This window comes from Protopterus annectens, chromosome 10.part0 (assembly GCF_019279795.1).
Source record: "Protopterus annectens isolate FY-2018-M chromosome 10.part0, PAN1.0, whole genome shotgun sequence".
Classification (NCBI taxonomy): Eukaryota; Metazoa; Chordata; order Ceratodontiformes; family Protopteridae; genus Protopterus; species Protopterus annectens.
Genome location: NC_056744.1, coordinates 1,504,036,824 through 1,504,049,815, shown reverse-complemented (window position 1 = coordinate 1,504,049,815; position 12,992 = coordinate 1,504,036,824). Strand labels below are relative to the sequence as shown.

The 12,992-nt window shown below is 37.5% G+C and overlaps 1 protein-coding gene across 1 annotated transcript in view; it reads right to left on the bottom strand.

The window, feature by feature from the left end:
• LOC122814317 (nuclear factor 7, ovary-like) overlaps positions 1–12,992 on the bottom strand; it is a 191,062-nt gene that overhangs the window by 47,932 nt on the left and 130,138 nt on the right. The window contains exons 2-3 of the mRNA XM_044086903.1: positions 2,340–2,435; positions 1,901–2,134 (exon numbers count right to left, since the gene is read on the bottom strand). Of these exons, the coding sequence (XP_043942838.1) occupies positions 1,901–2,134; positions 2,340–2,435 (330 nt within the window). The remainder of the gene's footprint in view (positions 1–1,900; positions 2,135–2,339; positions 2,436–12,992) is intronic.

The following is a 12,992-nucleotide window of genomic DNA, read 5'->3' as shown; positions in this document are numbered from 1 at the left end:
TTCTATTTACATTTATTTGCACACAGTAGTTAAATTTATGCATTCTAAGTGATTAAAGAGAAAGCCCATGTGCAACTTAATGAATTGTACAGGCAGCAGTTTTATATAAAAACTGTTTTGCTGTTTCAGTGAGAGATTGAGAGTATTGTGTTTAAAGAAAGAATTTGGAGAGAGTATAGTGAGCACAAAGTCTTAACCTGGTGATGAGCATGTGCAGGACCAGGATTGTTTCATACATCATTTAAGCAGTGGAACTATTGAGTTTGTCTGAGAGTTTTATTTGTGTGGGATACTATTCCAGAGTATAGCAACATATTGGGAGTAGAGCAAGTCTCCTGCAATGTAATTTGACGTATTTGAGAGCAGTAAGAATTTATTAGAATGGAACCAAATCTTGAAACAAATGCAAATAGCATCTGGCGGTATTTGCATGTCTTTATAATTAAATGTCTATAACTGTATGCCAGTTGTTCTGTATAACCAGTCATCCGCGAGCAAATACCCTTTTTTTATTTTTGTTACTTCTCATGTGCCAGCCATCAGTCCCTCTTCACAAAATTGTCTCATTCATTCTGAACAGAGAGGAGCCATCTTTTAGTCAGGTTTGGGGGATTAATTTTAGCCTTAAACCTACACCACATGCCCAACAATATGGCCCAGGGATCAACAAGGGCATGCCACTCACTCATATAAATGACATAACACAACAAGACTGTTCTGCCCCAGGAGCAAGTGGTTCTGTATGGTCAGTCTCCACCAAGGGCTTATACTGTGGGACCATGCACCCCAGGGGTATGTCCACTTCCTCCTCCAAAGACAGTCCCAAAAAGACAGTAAAGACTGTAATACTGCATCACACCTCCTTTCCCCAGTCATCTCCAGCAGGTACCATTAACATTAATCAAACTTGGGTTAACTGGGTCATACTCAGACTTTTGTCCCACTATAGCAAAGAAGCTGAAGATCATCTTTGTAAAATGTGTTTTGAATGTCTGACTGTAAAAGTAATATTTTTATAATAATTAGTGAGTTCTGTGCCTTAGGTCTGGCTAGTGGCTGGTTAAATGGTGCTTCCACCAACCTACCCAGTTGTCAGATAAATGATGTACAACCTGAGATGCCCATATTATCAAAATGTGCAGCACAGCATTATCACCATAGTAAAAATCCATTTAATCATTTCTAGCCATAGTCCAAAGATTATTTTGCCTCAAGTTAAGGCAACTGCATGTTACAAAGTGGCAGACGCTTGTCCATTTGGGGGCCTTACAACAGAATGATACTTGAGAGACAAACTACTGAGTGCATAACTATCCAAGAAGCTTAAAGACACAAGAATAATAATTTTCACAAAAATGTAAACAATACATTTTCCTCACAGTACAGCATCATTGAGGTGAGCTTGTACTAACCTACAACCCCTGTAAAGCAGACCATTTGTCTGACTGTATATGATAAAGAACCATAAGCAGAAGTAGGAATATGGAGAGTCTAAGCAGTTACTGCACTAAGGATACTAATTAACAGGCTAAACAAGCACCAAGTCAGTGGGACAGTTTACAAAATCAAGGGACAGAACACTCTGGAAGCTTCAAAGAGGAACTAGATAAGCACACAAGTATACAAAAGTTTAAAATCTGAAAACTGTCGAGTTGACCTGCCATACTGAACTGTTCCTTACATGGATAAGTAATGCTAAACATTTTTTCATGCTCTGTGTATAGTTTTTTTTTATCTGTATTGCTTTAAAAGTTCACATAAACAGTTCCAATTTTTTGCAAAAAGTTTCCTTTGGAGACTTTAGAGCTGTAACCCAATAGCCTCAAGCAGTTGTCAAATTTGTAGTGAATGTAATGCCATAGCAATATTTTTTGCAACTTCTACAGACAAACAGTTTTACCTTAAGAAAAGTCAGTGTATCCTGTTGCTGCAGCAATAAATGGATATCAGATATTGACTGCTGTATGGCATTAATAGCCTCCTGAACTTTCTTCAGGTTTTCCTGACTTTGTTTTAAAACCTCATCTTCTTCTTTCTTGAGCTGTTGGACCAGTTTTTCTTCCTTCTCCCTGAGAAACTGGTGAAGTTTGTCAAATTCTTCAGCTATGTGCAGCTGAAAATGTTTGCTATCAGCCTGAAAAATTAAAGAAACACAATTGAACTTTGAAGAAACTGAATAAAACTGACAGCTTCCTAAGGAGTTGCCAAGTCACAACTTGTATCAATGAGCTTAAAATGGCTTCTTTCACCCCCTGCAACCCCACATACCCCCCCTAAATTGGGGAAACCGGAAAAAAAATTGGAGGAGATAATTCATTATGTTTCCAAAATCAACTTACTGTGACATCTGATAGCTTATTTTCATGCAGACACTTTATTCCTTGATAGTATTTCAGATTGGATTGTAGGTGAGACAGTGACATCGTTAACTTGTCCTAAACAAGAAGGTAAAATAACACTGAATGTAGTGTGAACACATCAGTAGCCTTTTTGTTTAGTATATGATCATTATATCCTTTTTTTCTTACAGACATTGGTTATGACAGAAATATAAGGCATCAACAGAAAAACACATCCACAGTCATCATTCTGTCCTTCAATGTTGGGGGGACATATAACCACCCTGAAAATTGTCAAAATGTTCACAACCAGCTCCAAAGTGAAAATAAAGGCATCCTTTTAATATTCTGAGACTTAATGCAAGATACAGAATAATGAGCCTGAATGTGTGAAAATGACAACTTACTTATACAAAGTCCAAGACTGCTTTCTATCAGAGGCATGACAATCTTGAAGTTTGAAAAAATAAGTTCAGGAAGTTTAGGGAACTAGCCACTAACATTAGGGGTACAGGGAGGCAGCTGCTTACAAAAAAATAATTGTAAAGGAAAACAGTGATGTTCAACATTTGTTCCCAAATATTTTTGGATTTTTTCATAATTCTGGAGCTCATGCAGTTCAGTCCTGGAATTACAGTAGAGAGCCATTTTTTTCTTTATCCAAATAAAACAGACACAAGCTCCTGCTACTTCATGTACTTGCCTTTTGAGGGGAGTCAGGACCAACAAATTATATGGTCTCAAACACATCGACTAAACTCACACAGATACTGGCAAATGTGAGCTCTCAAACTGTTCTACCCTGCTTCCTGTTGTGCACCTTACATGGGTCAAGATTTTGATTTAATTTATCTGTGTAATGAACTGACAATTAAAATGCTGTATAAAGAAAGCATGACATTCCTCTGTACTGTCCAGAGCCTCTTTTGTATCAGTTTAACTATGTCTTGTATTCCTGCATTCCTGAAAATGTAAATTTTTTTTCAATGCCATTTAAATAATATCACTTTTTCTTATAATTTGTTAAAACATCAACAAAATTAAGAATACCTTCTCTCTCCAAAGAATTAAGTCAACTCTAAGAAGCAGTTACCTGGCCGACTCTAGTATACCATGACTGAAGTGGCCCAGTAAAATAAACTGCTGTCCATTTCTAAAAGTTACTTACACTAATTAAAGGGGTGAAGGAGATGCCTTGTATGGGGGGGGGGGGGTCATCCAGGAAAAAAAATATTTTCAATTGGCTTGCTTTCATGTTACTATTATATGATTAGGAACTTCTAAAAAGGGAGGATATGGTAAAAATGAACCATAATGATTAAGGCACTCATTTTAATCAACATATTAAATTTACCTACTTAATCCCATAAAAGGTCATGAGAGTGGGTGTCAGAGCCTCTTCATACATAGTTGGTGAAAGAAACTAATCCTGAATGTGGTGTCAGCCCATTGCAGATATGATACGAGGTCTTGAAAAAATATATATATATATCATTCCTTAGTTATGTACAAATGCCATATTCATGACACTACCTCTTACTACTGCCCCTTGTATGCTGTAGTTGCCATGAAGCATGCAATATGCAGCCAAGTTGTAGGTTCTGATTTGTATACTCTAGAAAGAAATGTGAGGCATGAGATGGACTCAAACATCATCTGACATGGCACTGCTCAGAGAGTAGGAAGACTGAGTGCAGGAATTAAATGGAAGGAATCTTAAGAACGCACTTTATTTACAGAAACAGAGCTGCATACCTGTGGTCACCTGACAGAGAATAATGGCATGTACATCAGCAGAGGGATTTAATGTTTTAATGATCTCTGATGTAGGTGGAATTCAGTGGTTAGCAGTAGCACAACATCTAGGATCATATGTTTGTATGTCATTTATACACCCCTATGCATGTTTCTGTATATCCTCTAATGATGTGCATGCATGAGAATACACATCCACACACACAAAGGACTACATTGTATGACCATCAGTGTTAAACACCAACATCTAACATTGGATGTCATAATGCAATCAGTATGTGAGTACATGTTCCTGACACTGACTCACACACACACACCTCACTGATGCATCACATATGACATGTATTGCTAGTATAGCATTAGACATGGTTAAGGCCATGTGACTGCACTGACAATCAGTGTGCAATGGCACACTCTTGTGTACATAGTGGTGAATATGCTTCCAAAGTTATCCTAAGATATGAATAAGGAGCTCAAAAGGCAAGTTAATAACAGCTGACCATTCCCCATTTAAAACAAAACAGTCAGTGATGAAAGAGCCTTCTCACAAATGGCTCCAGCTCTCTGGAACAAACTACTGCCAAACATGGCATAAAAAATGCTGTTAAGTCTGCATCTGTAGTATGCAGATTTATTTCCCAGATCCTTGCTTTCTATGGCAGAGGAGTCCTTCCAAGTTACAGCCGAAGGGTCTACTTCAGTTGATTGAATTAACATAAAACCAAAATTGAAAACATGGAGATGAGAACAATGACAGTATACAAAATTGAAACTCATAAGACTGAAAAAACAGCCATGGCTGTTAAGACACCACTCCCAACACCCTATACAATCTTGTAAATATAAACAGAATAACACATTCCTTATTTTACCAAAACAAGATCGGCTGAAAAGTACTCTGTGCACACCACAGAACTCATTGCGAATCATGGACAGATGTGTATTTGCCCTAAAGTTTCCATTGCAGATCTTCAGAAGTATTGCTACAGCTTTAATAAACTCCATGCAATTAAAGTCACTTTTATGCTTCAATAGAAATTCAAATTGATTATGTCTCTGCCACAATTTTCATTTCATTGGAGAATCTTTGAAGAATCCAAAAAAAAAAAAAAAAAAAAAAAAAAAAGAGGCAGAAGTGAAACAGATTCTTTTATTTGACAACAATGAACACTTTCATCTGAATTACATGGGCTTCATCAGAAAAAAAAAAACTGCCATTGTGTACACAACTCTTTAAATACAAGTAATAACTGACATGTCAAGTTAACAAAGAAGCTAGTTGATTAGTGTGTTGTCTCTACAATTTAAAAAGCCTTTACAAGTTTTTTTAAAAATCATACATATTAAGTTAGGGTCTATATAATCAACTCGAAATTTGATAATATCGAAAGCTCTAATGAGCAAAAATTCAAATACTCGACATCCGTATTGTGGGGACTGTGCCCCCCCCAACACCCACCGCTAAATATATATTCTAAACTTCAAGATCGCACTACAGTGAGGAAAGGGCAAATATCCCACTCTTCACTGTACTACAATCTCAAAAACGGAACTTTGAGCTCCGGCAGTTTCGCCCATTAGAGTGTTCGATATTATCAACTTTCAAGGTGATGATTTAGACCCATTAAGTTAAGTTAAATCATAAAAATATACAATTTTTTTGTGTAGCCCAAAAAACTCTAAAGGACCTATTATTAGTGTGCATAACACACTAAGCTTCTAAAAGCCTTAATAATTAAACAAGTTTAGCTGTCAGAATATAACTGACAAAGTATAAATACTAGAACGGCAATTCCTACGCAGTTTAATTTCTCTAACTTTGTAAAATCATGCATAAACCCCCAATGTGAGTTTTAAACAGTCCAGCTATGTCCATATGCAAAAAAATGCACAAGTGTGTAAACAAATGTATGCACATTATAAAGCAAAATAATCAAAAAATAAAGAAATTAAGAAATAAAACACATACCCATAATGACAGAGAAATACATCTAGCAGAAATCAGAACACATTACATACTGTTATTGGGGTAATGGTTGTTCAATTCCCTGTATAAAGGTTAACCTAGCTTAAAAAATTACAAATAATAGGCAGACTTCATTCCGTGGCATTACATCTCATCTGCCATTTAAGTTCTTTGTGCTTTAATTATCAGTTGCACCCCCACTGGAACCTAGGTCAACATAGTCAGTAGAATGCAATATTTAAAATAATGCCTAGGGTGTGATTTTACATGTTTACCAAGTGCATTTTTTTCATCCTATGTATGTCATATTGGTGTGAGTAAAGCCTATTCTTAAATGCCCCCTTAGTGCTCCCTGTGTACTAACTTGTCACTTGATTATTATGACTCCCTTTGAATAACAAAAACAGCTTTTTGTTAACCGAACATAACCCAGTCCTAGTATCTTGAATCTCTCCCCTTCTGCTATAAATTTACACTAGAACATGAAGGTTCAGGAACAAAATGTAAACTATTTAGATGAGAGCATTTATAAGAACCCAGTACTGCCCATGTTTGAATCAACCTTCTATAAAAAAACAACATACTCTAATCCCCTCCTTCATTACAAGAGTGGTCACTCTATATACCAAACAAAATCTCTTATGAAGCGACAGTATGTTAGGGTGGCAAGAATTGTCACAGATAACCAAGTATATGCAAAAAATGTGAAAAACTTTAACATACCTTGAAGAGGAGGGGGTACCTAGAATCTGTTGTACAGAACATTGCTTCTGAAGTGTCTAGAAAAAGGGAGCAGGGCATGTACAAACCATTACTTGGGTCTGGTGTGGAACGTACTCCTGCTGGGCATCAAGTAAGATTGCAAGAACCAAAAGGAACAAGTTCAAAGGTCCTTGATCCTTTCCTATAATCTACACTTCAATGAGATGCAGGATATTGGGAGAACAAACTGGAATTTATTCACAGTTGACCGGGAATATTTGAACATTGTAGGCGACTAGCCTTGTATAGTTTAAGACATTATTAATTACTCATTTAGAAAAAAGAGAAGGACATATGGTAAAGTGTGGAACTATTCTTAAATTTACAGTAGAAGGGGAGATATTCAAAATACCAGGGTGGCATTTTATCAGTGCAGTACCTCACACTTAGTTGTGGGCAGTTTTGGGTGTGCTGGTAGTGATTGGCAGGCAAAATGGGTGGGGATACCCAAGAAGAGTGTCAGCCATGCAACTTCACATGTCATGTCATGAATACTTTACGTGTGTAACTGTCAGATAAACATCCAATTCAATTTGAATACAACTGACAATGTAAAAATACTTTTAACTGTAATTCCTACACAGTGAAATTTTGTTAGTGAAATTAATGTGTTCTAAACAGTGCAGTCATGTCACATTAAAATCCAGTTCAATGTCAGAATATTTATTCACTCATGTCACATTAATTACGTGGATATCAGGATTCACATGAGCTGGAACTTGGTGCTCGGAATAACAGCAGATAGCAGATAGAGTGAACATGATTTGTGATGGCATACTACTGCTTGAAATGCTTGCTGTTTGTACATTAATTTCTTACTTTCTTTCCAGTGAGTAAATAAACAGAGTGTTGTTGAAGTTACGTGTGTTGCTGCAATAATTTATAGTAAATGTCTGTTCTGTTATGTAGCAGGGCATCCTGGCAGTGATTAAATTGCTGTTTACACGGGTTTGACATGACATTTTTAAATTGCTGAATTTTGACAGTAAACAGTAAGGCATATGAATGCATATTCATGCGGTTCCTGGCCTAACCGCCTCCAACATGCATATTTCATGTGGATGCACGCCTCTGCCAGGCTGTAGGCATGTTTGGTGCGGAATTTGCTACTGCACAGCTGTGAGGTACTACACTGATAGAATGCCACCAGGGATGGGTTATGTATGTTAGGTTAACAAGAAGATATTTTTGTTATTCAAAGGGAGTGGTATAAATGGCCAAGTGCTAATTATGTGACAGCTATTACATAAGGAAAACTTGGAGAGCATTTAAGAATATGTTTACCAGCACCAATATGATGTACATAGATGAAAAAAATGCACTTGGTAAACATGTAAAAGCACAGCCTAGGCATTATTTTAAATATTGCATTGTAGTGACCATGTTGACCTGGGTCCCAGAGGGGTGCAAGTGATGATTATTTACAGTACAAAAAACTTAAATGGCAGATTAGATGTAATGCCATAGAACCTCTTGATTTAAATGAGAATGCTTCCTTAGCCTATTTGAAGTCTGCCTATTTGTATTTTTTTTTTTTTTTTTTAGCAAGGTTAACCTTCATACAGGGACTTGAACAACCATTACCACAATAACAGTACGTAATGTGTTCTGTTGTATGCTAGATGTATTTCTCCGTTATGGGTATGTGTTTTTATTTTTTCTTATTATTTTTGATTTACAATACGTCTACATTTATTTACACACACTTGTAAATTTTTTGTATATGAACATGGCTGCACTGTTTAGAACACATGCTGGGGGTTTAATTTCACTAACTTTGTAAAATCATAAATACACTGTGTAGGAATTACCGTTAAAGTATTTTTACTTTGTCAGTTATATTCTGACTGCTAATTTTTTTTTTTTTTAATTATTAAAGGCTTTTAGAGGCTTGGTGTGTTGTACACACAGGCACTTTGGAGTTTTTAGTTTAGATATTGGGCTACACAAAAAAATTATTTGTATTTTTATGATTTAACTTAACATGTATAGTTTTTCAAGAAATTGTAAAGGGCTCTTTAAATTAAAGAGATGGCACACTATAAATCAACTAGCTTCTTTGTTAACTTGACATGTGACGTTACAGCTGTATGCACAATGGCAGTTTTTTTCTGATGAAGTCCATGTAAATCGGAGAAAAGCACTCATTGTTGTGGAATAAATATCTTGGTTTCACTTTTTCCTCCTTTTTTGGATTCTTAGTAGAATTACTTTATTTTTCATTTCTTTGGAGAAGGACGACAACCAGCAGATATCCGTACTCAAATTTCATCCACTCGATTTTGCTCTCTTACTAGACAGACATTAGTGGAGATAAATCTGTGGCACGTTTCCCAATCAAACACTTCAGATGCCTATGCCAAGCTTCTACTGTATTTTGCAAGAATAAATCAGTAAGTGCACTAATATTCCAAAATCAGACTGGAAACCAGGGAGGAAATCTTGCTGTGAGTGAAGTAGTTAGAGTACTACATTTCCAAGGCTTATCAAGGGTAAACCAGTCAGTAAAAATACTGAATAAGTTTCCATCTCCAGATAAGAAATCTAGTGTCACACATTTCTTAGTAGACAACTGGAAACTGATAAAAGAGCTATATAAGGAAGCTAACCCCAAAGCCTGAACTTTCCTCCATATATTCTGGCAAAACTGAAAAAACATCCTTTAGACACAGCACTGTTTACATGTAACTTTATACTTTTTGTGATAGTCAAATACACAATTCCACATGAAACTGTGGGATTTCAGTGATTGTTTGGCCATTAAACAATACACCGGAGGAACATATTTGCTATATCCTCCATATCTGATTAAACCAAGAATGCTGTACAGTTGCCTACAAATAGTCCCTTTAGTGAGATATGTACCATCCATCAGCTAAATTGTAGCTCAGCTTAAATCAATTTCTCCAGAGTGTGATAGGTAAGCATAACAGTGTTTTCACTTTGCATGTCAGATTAATCTACTTTGTGTGAAGTATCCCACCTTCAAAGGATAGTTACCCAAGTTACCTACTTAGATGTTATTCAAAGTTAAACATTTGTCAACAGTAGCATGTAAAACCTTTCTGTGAACTCCTGCTGCAATAATGCCTTCCTACGAGGAACCACTGAAGCATAATCAAGTGAGGTTGACACCATTACATCATCTACAATTAATCAAGGAGTACTCCTGATAACGATGTTCTCTCCTTTAAGGCATAGCATATGATATACTTTTGAACTTCAGAAGGATCTCCAGAGTGATTATGACCTACTTATTTTACTAGTTCTTCTCCATTTGAAACACAATGTTATCGCCCTACCTTTACATTCATCTTTAACTTTGTGCCTATATGCCCAATACATCTGAACCTTGTTACTGGTTTCCACATGATGTATCTATCCATCTAATACCAGAATTTCCTTTCCTTTTTGAGACTTGTTAGTTGTATACATAAGCACCGAGTGTGTCAGGTGCAGGATACACAATATCCACTCTAGTCTTATGCTGGTACATAGTAAGAAACAATGCAGGCAGACTATTTACAGAACACAGAAATAGAGAAAATACATATATTTCCATCTTGTAAGTTTTGATTTTGTAAACGATCATTCTTCTGAAAGTTCGATGTTCTCATCTCAATGTTTTTAGTTTTGGTTTTATGTTAATTCGATCAGCTGAAGTAGATCCATCAGAGTGCAGTATACAAAGGCTGTACATGAATATCATTTGCTACACTAGAGATAAAAGAACAGGATTTCACTCTCTGTCACAATGGTCAGAGCATATGGCCTACATGTGTGCATGCGAGCACACACACACACACACACACACACACACACACACACACACACACACACACACACACACACACACACACAGATACCCACACACACACCCACACAGATACCCACACAGATACCCACACACACACCCACACAGATACCCACACACAGAATATATATATATATATATATATATATATATATATATATATATATATATACATATATATATATAAATCATTCTATAGCTATGTCAAGAATCTAAATGGCAACACCCAGATCTGCTCTAAGTTACAGCCCAAAGGCACAAAAATTACAGAACCAACTGATATTGCCAACATCCTGGCAGATCGGTTCAGTGCTAACTTTACCCCCCTCTCATCCCCTAAAGGGCCCATATCTATACAGGAAGAATGCAGAGTCCCAGTAATCACAACTACACAGGTAAAAGCTGCACTCTCTAAAGCCAAAAACACAGCATCCATGGGACCAGACAACATCTCAGGCTGCGTTTTACACAAACTTCAGAACGAACTGGCTCCCCACTTAAGCACCATGTTCAATAATAGCCTCACATCAGGCTTTGTGCCCACTGAATGGCGCACAGCAACAGTTATCCCAATCCACAAAGGGGGAGCCACCACTGATCCTGGGAACTATTGACCTATTAGCCTGACAAGCCCGGTCTGCAAGGCCATGGAACGTATCATCATGGAACTCAAACAAAGACATTGGTAACCTCCAAACTCTAGATCCCACACAGTTCGGGTTTGTGAAAGGCAGATCATGCCTCCTGAACCTGATCAACTTCTTTGAGGCAGTCAACAAAGCTGTGGATGAGGGTAAGGTGGTTCACACAGCCTATCTTAACCTCGCCAAAGCTTTCAACACCATCCCCCATTCTGGAATTATAGCTAAACTCACTAAACTAGATATAAATCCCTATGTCACAAGATGGGTTGCCAAATGGCTCACTGACAGAACCCACACTGTAAAAGTTGCAGACTCCAAATCTGACCTCAAAGCAGTGACAAGTGGAGTAGCACAGGGTTCCATCCTGGGACCACTCCTGTTTGGTATCTAGTTCTCTGAAGTACAGGCTAACACAGAAGGCCTCTGGCTAACCAGGTTCGTGGATGACTGCAAACTAGGAGCCATAGTCAAGTCCCCAAATGATGTGGACATCCTACACAAGGGCCCCACTGAGACAGATGCCTGGTGTCAGAGCCATGGCCTCAAGCTCAATGCCAAAAAGTGCAGTGTCATCCCCTTTTGGTAAAAACTCTGTACCCATAAACTACCACATAGGCAGCAATCTACTTAACACCAAATGCGTGATAAGAGACCTTGGGACACAGGTGGACAGTAGTCTCTCCTTTGACAGTCACATCGCCACAGTTGTCAGGAAGTCCTTCTACGTGGCACACCTCATCATAAAAGGGTTCTCATCCAGGAAAAAAGAGGTCATTATTCCCCTCTACTCGACACTCATTTGACCCATTATAGAGTACAACGCCCCATTTGGAATGTACCTCACAAGACATCTGCAGCATCTGGAAAGGCCACAGAAGTACCTCACAAAGAGGATTACTGGCCTCAAGCAAATGCCCTATACTGACCGCCTCAAAAAACTCCAGCTTTACTCCATAGCATATCGCCTATTCCGAGGTGATCTCTGCCCAACATATAAAGCTATGTCAAACCCAGAGCTATTGGACATGCTACACCTAAAGAAATCCCAATCCCTCCGAGCAACACGCTCTAGGGACCTAAACCTTGTCACCACAATAATCAGGACACGCTGGATGGATAGATTCCTGTCCCAGAGACTTCCTATACTCTGGAACAAGCTACCCATCTATGTCAAGCAAAGTTCTTCATTAGCACTCTTCAAGAAAAATCTTGAAGAGTGCATGATAAATAGGAAATACACTCCGAGGATCACTTCTGTGTCTCTGCTGGACAGTGGCACAGGAAAATAACTTTCTTGGGTGGCGTAAGCTATGGAACCTTGCTGGCTAGGCTTACATAGGCCCTTCGGCCGATAGCCTAGTACCTACCTATGAACATATTTATATATATATATATATATATATATATATATATATATATATATATATACATATACATATACACACACACATATATATATATATATATATATATATACACATATACATATATATATATATATATATATATATATATACACACACACGTATATGTGTGTGTGTGTGTGTGTGTGTGTGTGTGTGTGTGTGTGTGTGTGTGAGCGAGCATCTTGACTTCTTGTACTTACCATCTCAAGACAGTATTATTATTAGTACAAATACTTAGGCCTAACCCTTGACTCTATGTTAAGCTTTACAACTTACACTGACAGTCTTGTCACAACTAAAACTCAG